Here is a 17,049-nt window from a genome sequence, read left to right as displayed (position 1 = left end):
CAAATGCGGGACTTTGCGTCGCTAGTCTTGACAGGAGAGCTGCAGAGGTTGAATTACCAATTAAAGTACGATCCTAGCGAGCGCAGTAGAAGACGCTGCCATAAGTAAATCAAATTTTCCTATGTAAACTCTCGGTTTGTTAAGAGGTGCGCATTTGTCCCTTAAGTATATGAAATAAATCGGTTTAAGAGGTGCTCTTATGGTCGGTAAAAGGGCCACTACAAAAGCACATGTTCAAAACTCTCTCCTTTATTTCTACTGAACACCCTACTATCATTGACCTTACCATAAACAAACAAAACTGAATACACTAAGAAGTACCAATAACTTAAGATGCAGAGCCGCCCATCTTTGCAGAGCACCTTCCACAAATCACATAAAATGGGGTGTAATGGGGAGGAAAGCCAGACATCAGCCACATCCCGAGTCATAACTGAGATAGAGTCAGCTCAACCTTCCAAGAATACATTGCTCTTCGCCGCTAAAGCAGTACGTTATCGAACTTTGCTCCTTTAGCCTCTGGGGTGTGAAGTAAATGCTACTTCAGGAGTGGCTCGATTATTTTTCTTTATACATAAAAAAAATAAAATAATAGCAATAAAAAAATTATGATAAAATTAAACCGGCTGCCTTCCGAGCAAGACAAGCCATTTTAGCCCGGTGTTTCTCTTCGTACGTTTCTCTTTGCTCTACTTGTATATTCATTGACGTTTCTGAAAATGGTTTCTCAATGACGGAGAAAGCGGAGGAGAAACGCAGACAGCGCTTTTATGCATAATATACGCATCTTACAGCCCCGCTACGATTTTATTTTTCACTTTCTTCACTAAAAATAAACCAGCTTTAGCAAGGGTTCCTCGCTAGCTTAAACGTACAAGACTACAATCCTCTAAATACATAAAGTCTATATTGGAAAATTTCTTAGACGCACGAAGTAACCCCGATCACTGACGCTCAATTCAAACCATAGCGGAGCCACACACTCGAGCTAACATGTTGCCACAAACGCGGGCAGGAGATAGACGCAGGCTCACACTCAAGCGGCCGCGACAACGCAGTGATTCCGAGTTACGCATGCGTAACTCTTTTGCCAAAGGGCTGCTGCCTTTCGGACTCCGCCGATTGGCGCTTGGCAAGAACGTGGGGTGCCTGTGGTGCTGGATTTGACATTCGGGGCAGGGGGACTCGGGCTGACCGCTGGTGAATGATCGAAGTGACGTGAGCCGTTGAACTCGATCCAATTCGTTCTCCTCGTCCGATTCCGCGCTTTCGTTCCGTTCTTCTGAATCGGAGGTCTTGCAGTGATACGCAGTCTTCGGTGAGCGCACTTTTCTCGCGAGGAAGTCCGTAATGTGAGGATGTCTCGTGCCTACGTCCTCGTTATGTTTACTGTTCAATGTCCGCCGTCGCTCTACCTTCCCACCACGTGAACGCCGGTGCGCGCGCATATCGCTACTTCGACGCCGCTGACTAGACAAAGGATTCTTATTGTCGGATCCGCAGTCCAAATAAGCTCCATTCCTCCTTTTTCGAGGCCGAGACTGAGGCTTATTTTCTTTCATAACGCCGTCACTCTCGCTAGACTCCGACTCGGTTTTTCGACGAGTCCCGAGGTTTTCACTCGGTAGGTCGTCGCTCCGGAGTCGGGTGCGTCTAGTTTCGCGAGCCGGCGAGTTTTCGAAATCTAATGGACTTTCTTTCATGACTTCTACCCTGTCGCTCGGCTCCAATTCGGGTTTTCGCTTGGCAGGTGGACTTCCATACGGAGGGTCGTCGCTCCGTATTCGGGTGCGTCTCGTTTCTCGAACCGGGGAATCCTCAAAATCTGACGGATTATGCAACTTATATTCTTTCGAGCTCGAAGAATTTAACGACTCGGACACTCTTTGTAACTTCGTCGGCACAGAGTCGGTATCACTATTATTTCGTCGAGCAGATCGGACGAGTCTCGTGTCCCGACCAGTTGAACTCTCAGAGTCATCGACCTTAAGGATATTGATAGGTGCCGGCGAGATACCACAGAGATCGTTATTCATCGAAGTGCGTCGTGGTCGGGCCGATCTCGTCCGAGACGGCGAAGACAGAACAGCGTCGAGTGTGCCCTGGGCACTGCAGTTCTTTAGGTCTCCTGTGGAGCTATCGCTGATATAAGTCAGCTGTCTGCGACGGCGTAAAGACCGAGCAGGATTCGTTGCGCTATCATCTCTCGTGGCGGCGTCTTCGGATGACGACGTGGCTTCCCCTTCAGAGCCTCTACCCCTGGTTTTAGGCCTGTCCAACCCGATCCTCTGCGGACTCGATCCAAGTGGAACAGCCTTCTCGTCTGCGTCTTGTTTCGAATTCGTGCGACGCCGAGTAAGAGGAGCCTGGGGAACATCGCAGCTTTCTACCTGCTCTCGCCATTTAGTCCTGGGACTAGGGACCTTATCTGATGCGTCCGTCCTCGGGGGTGCTTCATCTGAACGGCTCTCTGAGCACTCCTCAGAAAGGTTCCTCAAGGACCTTCGCGGCGTGTGTCTGTTGTCGCTGACCGAATCACCGCTAATGCCCCTAGTACGTTTCTTTGACCTGGAGGGAGGAGTACTTGGCTTGCCGTCTTCATCAACGGCGTGCTGCGGCGAGTCACACTTTGCGGTAATAGCTTTAGCTGACTCCTGATTGGGAGTGCTAAGACGCTGGGACCGTTTGGTCCCTACCAAGGACCTCGGACGCCTGGCAGGGCCCGAGGACTCAGAGTCAGATGAGTCCCCTTCCTCCCTCGCTCCCGATAGGTCGCACGAATCGCCCTCAAGACAACTCCCAGGAGAGTCCTCCTCTCCTAGACTACTACCCGCATCTTCGCTGTTCCGAGGGCTTCCAATATTATAGGCGCTATCAAGCCTCGTGGACACATCTCCCCAAGGGGAGTCCTCCTGGGGAGCACTGCCATCACTGCTAAAGTTTTCTCGGCACGCTGCGCGGATGTAGCTGAGCTCTTGGTCGTCAATGGTGATAGATTCGTCGGTCATGACCTCATTTGCTTGCCAGAAGACTCTTTCGCGCACTCGGAATAACTCGCGACGCATCTTTTCACGCTTGCCCACCATGTAGCACAGGTTCCGAAGCTACGAAAAGAGGAGAGGCCACAAATGAAAAAATCGGTAGGGACATGTAGAAGAGGGTTCCAAAGATACGAAAACACGGGAGATCAAAGGATAGGACAAGGAAAAAAAAAACTCTTTGCCTCATTTAGACTGGGACAAAGCAGCAGGTGCAAGAGAACCGTACTGCTCTATTTACGGTCATTCCCGTGCAAAAGTAGAGCCAGGCTCCACAGTAATGATTCGGTTAACGTAACTGTGAATTAGTATATGAAGAATCAACTTTCAGGGCTTTGAAGGGCACCCTTTTCTTTTAAAAAAGCGGTTGTTATTTTTCATAGATTCTTACATGGAAGTTTTCATTACACAAGCTTATGAAGCTAGTGCAACGAGACGAGACAGTTTCAAACGAGATGTTTTCACATAACGACGAGTTTTTTTTTTTATCTGTTGAACAATCCCAGACTCGACCAGGGTCTACCCCTCTCCTTTAACCTGGGGCGTGAGGGGTGGACCCTGGCGCGCGACGGTGAGGCCCAGCCATGCTTACCCTCTCCAGATCACATCGCATCTTCATCAGCCGCTCAATCTGGACTTGCAGATTTTTACTGATATCAGCCGCACCCTAGAAAACAAACACCCATAACTTTGTTCAACCTTTGCACAATCGATTGCATTTACCTAACACATACATGGGACAATACATCAAAGAGGAAAACATGGGAGCCTAATAATATTAAATTCTTTATGATTATATTCCATTAATGTTATACCTGTTTTCCTGATAATTTCTCCTGCTGCTGTGGCGTGGGAGGTACCAGTGGGACGTCGTCCCTGGCCTTCCGCTTGAGCGTCCAGTACGCATGGATGTGACTGGCAAGCTCCTTAGGTAACGCTAGATCCTTTGCTATCTCACCCACATCGACATAGTTGTAGAATTCCCCTTCCATCTGCTTTAACCTGAAACGGAGTGGCACACAGCTTAGTGCTACAAGCTATGTCTCTCAAGCTAGAGGTATCTACATTTGGGACTGTGAATCCTTCATCTTCTGCGATAGGTCGTCAAGCTCCAGGTCCCTACCCTCAATGCACTTCATGGTCTGCATTGGGGGAGGTAAAAGAACTACCGGGGACAATGACCATGGGTATTATAGTGTTCTCAGTGAATCTTATAAACACAGAGTAAACACTGCGAGCAGGTTAGATCCTTAATTGCTGGGGTCTGAAATAAATAAAGTGTTGATACCGTGTATAGCGAGAAGTAACATGGTGAGATGATCTGACTTCAAAAGTACACAGTTAATAAGTGTGAGTTAGTATGTAACCAATGTCACTGAGAACGGTACCAAATAATCCAAATAATCCTTACATGCTGTTTTCCATCTCACAAAAGGGATGTAGTGCTATTTGTATGTGCTGACCACAATTACTCTTTTCTTTGAATTTCTTACTTCAGATACAGAGATTAGTGCAGTGTGCGGCATTCCTTACATGCAAATTGTAAGGAAACCAGCTGGGAAATGGAAGTAGCATGAACACTTACTGTCCAGTAATGATAAATGATTTCGGGAGCTACATACTGCATTTCTGATACTCAATTACTTGACAAAGTATTGCATTTGCTTATAATGGAAAATATCTGGAAATTCATCAAAGTTATGTCTCAACTGTTTCAGTGACAGCACAGGGGAGTATGAAGTCTAACCTTTTTTGTCTTTGGTTTTCAGCTTCTTCCTTGTCCTGCTTGATTTTCTCGGGTGATCTGGGTGGTGACTTGTTGGGTGATTTCCGGGGTGACTTGGGTGGTCTTCCTGGTGACTTTCCAGGGGACTTGTTCTTGTACCCATGCTTGGAGCAGTAACTCTAATAAAGATATAGTGTTCAGTAATCCACTTGTTTTGATGCCTTTGTTATTCTTTTAAAAGGAAACAGGCTGACTAAATACTGTGTTGCAGATAATAATAAAATTAAAACAAGCAGCTTTGAGTATGGAGGCAAAGAATATATTTGCTAGCATTAAATGGGAAATGTACAATTATCAAACCCCAAAGCATACGAAACTGAATTCATACCTAAAAAAAACATTGTTTGTACCTTTACCAAGTACCAAGTTCCTAGAGCAAACATTGTAGAGAATGCTTTCATCGTTATTCTAATGTTGAATAAACTGTTTACCTAACCTAGAGAATACCAATTAATTTTTATACCATCCAACCAAGATTTCTACTAAAAAAATCCTAAAGATTTCTTTTAAGATGTCTAATTACCCCCCATTCCCTCCCAGGAGTATTTCCTTTGCTGTCTTCTTACCACATGTCTAACACCATCAACCTCCGTGTCGTCCAGTATTGTTCTCATGTCGAGCCCCTCTTGAAAGCCGCAAGTTACATGGAAGGCAGTTACACATGATTTTACCTGGGAATAAGTAATATAATGACTTGACAAATTACACATCACTTTTGTTCTTTAAGCATCTCACATCATAGCTGTCTGTCGTGATAATTTTCAATAATATATTATTATTATTATTTTATTATTATTATTATTATTATTATTATTATTATTATTATTATTATTATATATTTTATTGTAAGAGGATTGGATTTTAAGAGTTTTAGGTGGTTTTGTAGCCAATGAAAGCATGCATCATTATTTTATTCTTTAGATGAGGTAGCATTTTAGTTGATACTGACAAAAAAGTTTTTCTAACTACATCTATAGCAGCAGCACAAATGTCCTTGCATGGGCCAATCAGAGCCTTTTATCACTTACCGAGCACTGTATACATGCTCCAACCTTTTCCTTGCAAAGATAACAGACCAGATTCCATCGGCTTGTCTGCAAACAATACCACACTCTTTATTAAAGTTTAAACTAAAAGATATATCTATTTGTATGAAGGTTGACTTCCCAGTGCTGTATAGATTACATATATCAGCATAACACAATGAGGACTTGAAATTTCATCATTTTTGGAAGACCAACGAAATCAGTTCAAATTCCAGTGCTTCAAAATCAACCTTTGACTGACTTTGAAACAGACTTGACACATGCTCCTTCTGCTGCTGAGCTTATTTTGAACTTCCTAAAGAGAGTATACCATATGTTTGATCTACAATAGTTATGCCCTGACTGCTACAAAATTCTACAATTTTAGGATAAGTAGATAAAAGGTTACAGCCATCACATACAAGGGCTGGCTTTCCATATTATTAACTTACTGGGATTTTTTCAACCTTGATAATTGGCTCCATTCTTTCAACATTGCCGAATCCAACCTCTGGCACCCACAAAGCACAGCTAACATGGATGTAGGTCTTACCACCCCTGGTAAAATACAACAGAGACATTTATTTAGGGCTGGGCTAGGAGAGGATTGGGGGAGGGGGGGGGGGGGTTACACAATAGGCAGCACTTTATCTGCATAAAAAAATACAGTGCACCACACATACATACTTGCATATATGGGTCAGATTTTACTTCTAACTATACCTATATGTTACCTCAATGTATAAGGTTTTTAGAATTGACAAAAACATTTTATTTTTGTATCCAAATTTATGGATAATGAAAATCGCGTGGTTATTCCTAAAAAAAATAAAAATAAACATTGTGGATTTGAGTACTGTACATTACTGAGCTTTTTATTTTTATTTTGCAGGGCCTAAAACAGATGGTTACTTTGTCACTATAAAAACTCTATGAACTGATCAATGGGACTAGAAGGGGGAGGTACAAATACATAAATCACAGGTTAAGACCCCATGGCTTACTTTGCCTTCTTCATAGCCCCTCCACACGCAGAGCAAAGTTTGCACGGAGGTTTTGCCACACCCCATCGACATGGTTGACATAACCAGCTACCAGAGGGAATGCTTTGAATTCCATAACAAGCCTGATGGACACAGATGTCGCACGAGTCACAGAACACCATTTCATTCCCTTCTTCACTTTCAGGCTGCAAGAGGACAAGACACAGATTAGAGATAATAATATAACAGTAATTTAATAAGGTTAACAAAAAACAAGCAGAAACAATACCTACCTGAGTTGTCTATCATACTACAAACAAATTAATTTTTCTTGTAACAATTCAAACAAGCATTTTACATGAAATGTAAAATGAAATTGTCTGTTTTAAAAATTTTTAATAGTACCAAGGTTTTAAGCCAGAAAGGGCTTAAACAAAATCGAAAAAAATAATTGAAGTAAAATATTTAAAACCTGAAGTTAAAGATTAGAACAGTATATAACAACAACACTTGAAATGTAAAATATAATTTATGATTTTTACCGATTGACAAACATCACAGCAAACGCTTTCATCATATTCAATGCTTAATCCCTTTTGAGTGACAATGGCATATCCCATGTTTTCATAACACTAGAAAGGGAATCAGCACATGTTAGATAAAGTCTCACATTCTGCACGTCTATGTAGCACAACAAGAGGGGTAAGAGAACAGGCAAAAGCCAGAATTTGCCAAAGCTAAAGGACTGTATAACTTTACAACATTTAAAATATTTTCAATATCAGATCTAAGATTTTCACTAATTGGTAGTCAAAAGTGTGCATAATGCCCTCAGCATCTAACAACTAGCTATGTATCTGGTATTCAAGGAGTTCCCATTCTTTTGGTACAACATCAAGTCTGCACTGTACCTTGTCCTCCATGTATGCAATGGCTTTCTCAAGTGTCCCTTCATCAAGCTCAGTTTTACCTAAACAAGACAAAGTTATACTCAGCAGGGGTTTCATTAGGTTTCTGAGTAGGCGGTGGAGATTGATAAGTAGAGGGTGGAAGTTATTTCATTTCATCAGTTCAAATAATGCATTAATCAACTATTTTTAAAAACTAGTCAGCATTTGGGAAATAGTAGCTGGCTGTCCCGCCGGCTGCAAGGCCAAAATGAAACCCCTGATCAGAAAAACATAGTAAGCTTAACCTACTTCACTTGTGGCAAAAGTCTGAAGGCTAAACAGTAAGAATGACTGATCATAAGATAACCCAGGAAGAAGAATATCACAAACTCAGATGAAACAACAAACTTTTTGAGAACAAGAAAATTATTTAGTGGTATTTACCATTGTGTAGCATACCCCACAGAATTTAAGGTACAATGGGTAGGTAGTAAATTCAAACCCAAATCAAAGTTTGACACAGATTTGTGGTTTATAAAGTAAACATCTCAAACAGTGTACTGTGATTAATGAAAAGTGAAGGAAGGCGAAACAGGGCAAGAATATACCACCAATGCTTGTTACCAGTTAAATGAAGGACAAAAGGGGAAAAAAAGAGAAAAAAATGAAATAAATAAAAATACGAGCAAAGAAAGGAATAATGCAGTTGCTGGTCAATGTGGGTAGTGTAATTATATAATATTGTAAGTGTATTTTTCCATTGTATTGTATCTTATGTATATTTATGTTTTATTTATGTAATTATCTGAAACATTCTAAAATGTAAAAAAAGTTAAAAGAAAGGTTTTAAAAGGCAGCAGACTCACCCTTGTTCCGTCTTGACCTATTCAAAGCAGTCAGCCATTCCACATCTGTCCTATTCAAGTCATAGATACACTGAGTCCTGCTCTTTTTCTTTTCATCTGCCTTCAGAAACTTGGGAGGTCTAGAACAAATGAACACAGCAAAAGGATAAAGGACAGGATGGAATCACAGATAATGGGATCCACAATCTAGGGCATGCAATTTGATATTTCTCTGGGATGCAAAGTAAAATGGGAATCTGGAATCTGATGAAACCAGAGGCACTGGGGTCCTGGATCTAAATTCCAGAATATGAAAGATTCTTTCATCTCTCTATACAGGGTGACAAAGCAATCAGTTATCACAAGGGCAGAAGGATGACTGTTTTGATTTACAGTATTTACCAGCGTATTGTGGATCCAAACATTTATCTCATCTTGTTACTTCTGTTTCTTTTTTTTGGTTGTTTCTCATTTCCTTGCCATTTCTATTGGGGTGCATATTATATGGGGGTTGTCAATTTCTTTAAAAACTTTTTTTTTAAAGTGCAGATTATACACGGGTTCACATTTTAAGCCAGTAAATATGGTATAAAAAATAACATTACACCAATAAATATCAGCTTATCTATGAAATAAAATAAAATGCTTTAAATAATCCATTATCTTTTCCACTCACAGTTTAAAAGATGCCTTTTTATAATGAGCCTCCACAAGCCTACAATAAAGGAAATAAATGTGAGCAATTGCATGTGGGAACAGCTACATGTACATTCATCTAGCAGAACAGAGTAAAAGATAAGAGGAAAATTGGTGGGGAAGAAAGGGGAAAATTTAGTATAAAACAGGCTTCACAGAGTTTTTTCTTGTCTTTGTAGAACTGGAGAGAAACATTTCCCAAGCAACCAACAACCCAGGGTGCTGAATACATGGTCATTATGATAAGGTGAGAACAAACAACAACACTTAGCACATGGTAGTACCCCCTACCATGCCGGAACAAGAGATGCACTTACCTAGCACATGGCTGAGACAGCCCATCAGGATTTACTGGGACCTGAGACAGAGCATGAGGAATAGAATGAGAATCACTTAAATATAGAAACATCAGTTATGCACCTATATTGGCATTGTAATTAGTAATTTGAAGGAGACGCTGAGACATATCACAGCAAGGCACCACCTACACAAAATACATTTAAAAGGGATCTTTTATTTGGAATGAGTGTTTGACAAAACAACTACCTCTCCTCCTTGTGGGCTAAGTGGTTCTGCCTATACACCATTCTAGACTAAAGAGCAAGTGGCTTCACCTGGTACTCCCACTAGACAGACCTGGAGGTCTAACCCGCACCCCCCTCCCTTGTCTGGCTGCTACTCACCTACACCCCCCTCCCTTGTCTGGCTGCTACTCACATGCACCGCCTCCCCTTTTCTGGCTACTACTCACCTGCACCCCCCCCCCTTGTCTGGCTGCTACTCACCTGCACCCCCTCCCTTTGTCTGGCTGCTACTTACCTGCACCCCCCCCCTTGTCTGGCTGCTACTAACATGCACCCCCCTCCCTTGTCTGGCTGCTACTCACCTACACCTCCCCCCCTTGTCTGGCTGCTACTCACCTGCACCCCCATCCCCTTGTCTGGCTGCTACTCACCTGCACCCCCCCCCTTGTCTGGCTGCTACTTACCAGCACCCCCCTCCCCTTGTCTGGCTGCTACTAACCTGCTTCCCCCTCCCCTTGTCTGGCTGCTACTCACCTGCACCCCCCCCCCCTTGTCTGGCTGCTACTCACCTGCACCCCCCTCCCCTTGTCTGGCTGCTACTCACCTGCACCCCCCCTTGTCTGGCTGCTACTCACCTGCACCCCCCCCTTGTCTGGCTGCTACTCACCTGCACCCCCCTCCCCTTGTCTGGCTGCTACTCACCTGCACCCCCCCCTTGTCTGGCTGCTACTCACCTGCACCCCCCTCCCTTTGTCTGGCTGCTACTCACCTGCACCCCCCCCCCCCCTTGTCTGGCTGCTACTCACCTGCACCCCCCTCCCTTTGTCTGGCTGCTACTCACCTGCACCCCCCTCCCCTTGTCTGGCTGCTACTCACCTGCACCCCCCTCCCCTTGTCTGGCTGCTACTCACATGCACCCCTCCCCCCTTGTCTGGCTGCTACTCACCTGCACCCCCCGTTCCCACTCTTGTCTCCAAGTGTCTGTAATACTCATGTAGTTCTCTGTATTAAGGATCTGAGAGTCAGGGAGCTTCATGGCACTGATTAGGTCTGTGCGGAAAATCTGAAACATCAACAAAAACAAGGTTACATGTCAGTCAGAGAGAGTATATTCGTTTGAGATTTCATATCAAAACAACAAAATGGTTGTGTTTTGAGCCTGAATACAGATTCAGTTACATAAAATAACTAATAGTTTGACAAATTTCATCTGTATTTAAGACCTCTTTGAGGCAAACCTAAAGTACAGCATTTAAGATTATTTAAAAACTGTGAATTCTATGATATCTGGCTAAGAAACACGAGCTTCAAACAGTGCTAAGTCTCCTTGAGAGGTAAGGATTTTGACTGACAGAATGGATATTATTTTTTAGCAGACATGCCATTTACAGCAGCCTTCTTTCTTGTGTGTTAGTCTATGGCATTACTTTGAAATTATTCTATTGAATAAATGGTACTGTAGGCTCTAAAACCCAACACAGTAGCTTTTTATGAGAGATTGTCATACTTTTAGTGCTAAAAGGGTTGAAAACAAAAGATTTGAAATAGAACATGATTGTAAGTAATTCAAATACATACAGCCTTGAAAATAATCATTGTCAAATACAGTAGAATACTTATTTCAAATATTTATCTTTGAAAAACATTTCAAAACTCCCCAAAATGAATAATTTTCTAGCCATGCATATAATATTATCAGTGAAATTTGATCACAGGGGAAAGCTTTTTTAGTCTGAAGTTATAATATGTTAAAATCCACAATATCCTCACACAAAACACAAAACAGTGTACCTCTATAAATATATACTTTAGTACAGAACTGGGCGATGTATAGAAAGAAAAATAAATACATTCAAGACAACAGAACAAGAATCACACCTTAGAATCAGTTTTACCTTATCTGACATGGGAAGCACTTCCCAGACAAAAGCAATAAATGCAGAACAAATATATTCATATCTTGAATGAGCTACTGCACCAGGTATTAATAATACCAACTCACATCTGAGATTTTTAGCAATAATGCACCAAAGCACAAAGAGAGCTAAGGACAAGACTGGGGTCAGATGCTGGCTATGTCTAGCCAGTTCAACAGGGACTGTAATTTATTCACAGTAATTAAGTTCGGAGCTCATGCTTCCTGACTCCCCTCTGTTTGGGAAGAGATCAGCTTGAAGTTCATTCAAAAAACAAACCCAGTACGATTATTTCCTACACATTACAATTTTCAGACATAACCATAACCATAAGCTTTAGAAAAAAATGAACTACTTACATCTTCCACAAGACAAAACTTTGTCATAACAACATTGGTATATGCCATGCATCAAAAGATAAATGCTTCTAAGCATTAAGTATTTAAGGATCTCAAAATATATGCAATATGAGACAAAGAATCAAATTTACAGTTGGAAGATCAGAGCTTACTCTGTGTAGTTTTGTATTAATTTCAAGCATGGAAAACATAAGAGGTGAAATGTTTTTTTTATAAAGCTGTAGACTAGAATAACAAAAATCAAGTAATATTATAGTATCAAGTAATATTAAAACACAATCAAGGAACATGGCAATCCTCAGCAAGCAACACACAATAAGGAAAAGTCAAAAGAATTATTCAAGAAAACAAGCAGGGTGCATAAAATAAAACAATGTGTCCAAACAAGCTAATTGTGCTTTGAATCAAGTGGAAAAAATATGGATAACTCATTCTTACACTAAAAGAAACAATGCAAAAAACTTTTCCCTACTTACTCATTTTTTATTGGAACTCAATTTTAGTTTGTAAAAAATAAAAAAAAACATTTCAATAAGTGGTGTTCACTGGACCAAGAAGTTCCCTACACAGTATATAAATTACAATATGGTAATGGTTAGCAAACTTCTTACCTCTGCTGGTTTGTGACCTGTGCGCCCATCCAAAGACAGAAGTGGGATGGGAGAGGGGGGGCAGGATGAAGCTAAAGTAAAGCATGAAAATATTGAACATTAACAAATAAACCTTGACATCAAATACACCTATTTCAATTAAGTTTGATAATAAGAAAATGAACAGTTTGACCAATAACAATGTTTTCTTGTGTTAAAAATGTGTTCATTCATTACAAGGGCATCACTTAACTTAATTTAGCCTCACTAAATGTTATTAAAAGATACAAGACTTGTTTTCGCCAACTATTGGTGTTAGGCATTCATAATTTTCCATTTTTCTTATAGGCAATCTTAAGTGAAATATGTGTATAATGAATAGTTTCTAGGGAATAAAGGGGAGTCAAACCTTGATGGTAGCGTAATAGGAATCCTAAATTGAAACACTATGGGGGAATCTACAGCAAGCAATTCTGATTTTAATTTTGTACATTCTTATGCAATATCAGCAAATTATTATTTCTTTTTTTGCTATTTATAAAAAAATAAGTCTGAGAAAAAATGAAGGGACATATCTTTAAATATAAAAAGAAGAAAACACCAATTACTTAAAAACATTGCTTACTTTTCCATTCTTCAGTGATCAAACTAAATGTTGGTGTCCTAAAAAGAAATAAACATTGGAGATGATCAATAAAATAAAAAAAATATTATTAATTACGAACATACTTGAGTGTATTTACATTCTTCTGATAGCCACAAAAAATATATTCAATTTAAGATTGATCTGATCTTTCTTTAGGATGTAACACAACATTTTGGAAGACTTTATTGATATTAATTAAATTATTTGATTTTAGACTAAAACTAAAAAAAATATGTAGTGAACTTTGAACAAATTTTTTACACCTAATTCAGAAAATGTTATAAATGAACTCCAGTGATGCCAGAGCCAAATATGGATGTTTTTTTTTTAGGGATTATTGAAAGATTGATCCACATTCTCCAGCATTCAGTTGAAATAATGGTACCCTTCAGTTGTGCAACTGCCATTTGCCAATTGCAATTTGCTGTTTACCATGATAACTTATTTTAAAGGAGTAGATTATATAAGCACAAATGATAACTTGTTAAATAATTTTGAAGATTGCTTGGGTCACTTCTATACCACAATTTAATTGAGCATACTGCCTAACAATGGCCAATTGTTACAATGATTCCTGTATATCCTTCCACACAGGCGACCATAAAATGGATTATTTATAGTACTTCATTGCAAGCTTACCCTTTTCCTTCTAATGGTTTTGGCCTTTTGCTTGCTTTCCTTTCAAAATCAATACCTTCCTCTGTAAAAAAAAAATATGGTTACTATATACAAGGAAATGTTTGACATGACCGATTAATGGATTAAGCAGACACAGTGTACTAAATAAACATGAAAATCAGAACACAAAAAATTAAATTCCAAAGTACAAAAATATTAAATACATGTCAAGCAAAATGAATACCAATTTTGCAAATTGTCAAAGATAATTACTGGTTTGAAGCCTAATAAAAGGTTTACTATTTCTAACATCCCTTTTTATTCAGAATACAATAAAACAATTTCCTCTAGTTGTTGATCTTGCAACTTCATAATTACTGTAAATCTAGCTATAAAGAAAAGCTTGCATTAAGATAGATGGTCAAAATCAGACATTCAAAACTTTTATTTATTTTTTTATTATGACACAGTAAACTCAATTGTGTTGTTTTTATAAGAAAATATTGGTGTTCACATTGTGTTACAAAATAGCTAAAGCTGCTGTATGAATTTACGAATTGAACATAAGCTCAGAGGAAACCCCTAGGCCCTACATAATTAATAACACTTTTGCATTCTGTTAGAAATGTTAGCAATACGACCTCAACCAATCATAGTCGAGAATAAAGCTTGAAATGTATGATACAAATGCGTATTTGTGTCATAATTTTTCAAAACCTAAATGGAAGTTACACTGCGTTAACTCAATGTCAAAATAAGTGTTTTACATTAATGTTCGCCCATGGCTGGGACAAAAATGCCTTAGAGGTTATAGGCAAATTGGCCGAACTGAAAAACATAGTCTTTTTTATCATCATTCAAAACAAAATTTATCCACCACCTACTCTTTGCTTTCTATACAAGAGCTGTCGTAGTTTATAAACCTTTTTGTATTATGCAAATTCCAAAAACTATCAGACTAAAAAAAAAATTGTAGATTTTAATGTCAAATGAAATATTCTTGTAATATGTTTATACCGCCAAAAGTTACAAGGTTCCATGATTTATCCCATTGTAGGTCCTGCTATCAAAATACGCGCTGGGAGTAATTAGTTAACAGGCTGACAATATCCTCTGGAAGTCTTAATTTATCTAAGAGACGACTTTAACTAGAGATCATACATTATAAATGCAGAGCGAGGGAATCACATGGTCTGAAATTCGATAACAACAATACAAAAATACGTTTAGTGGTGGCGGCGCCAGGCGAGCGTTGTCTAGTCGGCATGTGAACGATTCTGTACTAGATAGAGAGAAGAGCACGATTTAAACCAGTATTTTGGAGATACAAGCGACGGTAAGCATTCAACGGCGAAACGAAATTACGAAACGTTGACCCAAACTCTACGCATCTCCAAAATAACGACCGCCTTCTAAACTTCGGGAAAATGTGGCGAGGGTTTTGACCTGGTAAAGCATCCAACGATAGATATAAAGCCTAACGAAAATACCTCCTAATGTAACGAGCTATTGGATTGAATTTTTTGCGTGTAAAGTTTGTAAAAATGGCGGAATTACGAAGCGTTCTCTGCATATATTACAAGGTTCACACGATCGAGAGGCGAGGTCTTACCGAGCAGTGATGAATCAACGTCCTTTTTCCCTGTCTTAGAATTTGATCCCATGCCTGAAATGCTGTCGAAATGATAACCCAGGCCTTCTTCTATCATACAGACTTCAAATCACAACGGTTTTGTATTTGTTTGTGTCCTAAAATCCCACAAATTTCGGCCATACTAAACACTTCCCGCCAAACCGACGTCATGCTCGAGCGAGGCCTGCAGAGCACTCATCCATGCCGTGACGTCACCGCCACCCCAGACCGCCGCCGCGCGGGAAAAATACGCAACGGGCTACCTGTACTTTTGAAAGGGGAGAGGGATGGGGGCGAGGTCAGAAAAACTTATCAAGAACTAGAAAAATAAAGGGAAAGATTGCATTCCTACATTGCGCGTTCTTTTATTTGCTCAGGTCCTACACATTTTGGATGAAGACCAGAAAAAAGATGTAAAATTCGTGAAAGAAATAAGGTAAAAAAACAATGATTATGTACCCTTGGGTTTCCAGGGGTGAAATTCAACAACCGACCCTTTAAAAAATTTCCAAGGTCCGCTTACCTAATTCAACAAAAACAAACATCTTTGAGGATGGGGGGGGGGGCGAAGCAAGGGTATTAAGAAAGGGGAGGGGCAGATTCCATGGATATGCTTATATTTCTTGTGATTTCTTGTGATTGAAGCCAAATATCTAAAAATTGGGGGTGGGGGGTGGGGTGGGGCCTGTTCAGTCCATCCCTAGATCGGCCCCTGTTGTCTTATTCATAAATTCCATAATAAATACATCATTAACATTATGTGCATTCCTCTATACTGTCTTTTCTTGTCAACTTGGCCTTATTCATAAATTCTATAATAAATACATCATTAACATTATGTGCATTCCTCTATACTGTCTTTTCTTGTCAACTTGGCTTAACCAATGGAAGGTACCACTGGGGACAAAAAGAAAATAAAATAAAGTACTTTTAGTAAAATTCTTAAAGGGGCAGTGTCATGGTACTGTGCTTGTCTGGAATCTGTGTTTATTGTAGGCTTAATTGTTTACAAACAGAGAACTTTAAGCTGTCAATACCTTGTTAAAATAATAACAATATTTTTTTAAAAAACTATGTTTATTGACAGTATTTGGTCATTTCTTTTGAATGTAAGTCTCACACATGTACCAAAGGCTCATAAGTCAATATTAGAATTTGACTGAAATTCATTGTGTCTGAGCCAGAGAGCTATTGCAAAGCTCTTACCATGACACTGCCCCTTTAAAGTATATTTAAAACATAACCCCTATCAGGTTGCTGGCATATTTCCAGGTATTGTGAATGTAAAATGATCTGAAAATAAAAAGACTTTGCTTTTTCTCTGCCAGGCATTTAGTTGTCAGACTATATTTTGAATCTGAAGACAAATATATATAATGTCAACCACTATATGGAAAGGGGTTATTTTTTATGTTCAAAAGATATATTTGATACTCACTGCTTCAGTCATGCCTGCTTGCTCTCTGCCTGATGTATCAAAAGGTGGTTTAAGGTAGCCCC

The 17,049-nt window shown here is 39.8% G+C and overlaps 1 protein-coding gene across 1 annotated transcript; it reads right to left on the bottom strand.

The window, feature by feature from the left end:
- Positions 1-233: 233 nt before the first annotated feature.
- Positions 234-16,420, bottom strand: LOC5521901 (protein Jade-3). The gene is made up of 18 exons (XM_032367333.2): positions 15,529-16,420; positions 13,938-13,998; positions 13,278-13,315; positions 12,674-12,744; positions 10,734-10,850; positions 9,581-9,621; positions 9,244-9,282; positions 8,589-8,707; positions 7,744-7,802; positions 7,375-7,464; positions 6,854-7,038; positions 6,302-6,407; positions 5,853-5,918; positions 5,391-5,495; positions 4,786-4,943; positions 3,854-4,040; positions 3,631-3,705; positions 234-3,104 (listed from the first exon to the last, which is right to left on the bottom strand). Exons 1-18 carry the CDS (start codon positions 15,623-15,625, stop codon positions 960-962), a joined length of 3,759 nt encoding a protein of 1,252 aa, XP_032223224.2. The 5' UTR covers positions 15,626-16,420; the 3' UTR covers positions 234-959.
- Positions 16,421-17,049: the final 629 nt, after the last annotated feature.

This window comes from Nematostella vectensis, chromosome 10, assembly GCF_932526225.1.
Source record: "Nematostella vectensis chromosome 10, jaNemVect1.1, whole genome shotgun sequence".
In the NCBI taxonomy this organism is placed as follows: Eukaryota; Metazoa; Cnidaria; class Anthozoa; order Actiniaria; family Edwardsiidae; genus Nematostella; species Nematostella vectensis.
Note: the sequence above shows the minus strand (reverse complement) of the source record. Positions and strands in the feature narration are given on the sequence as shown.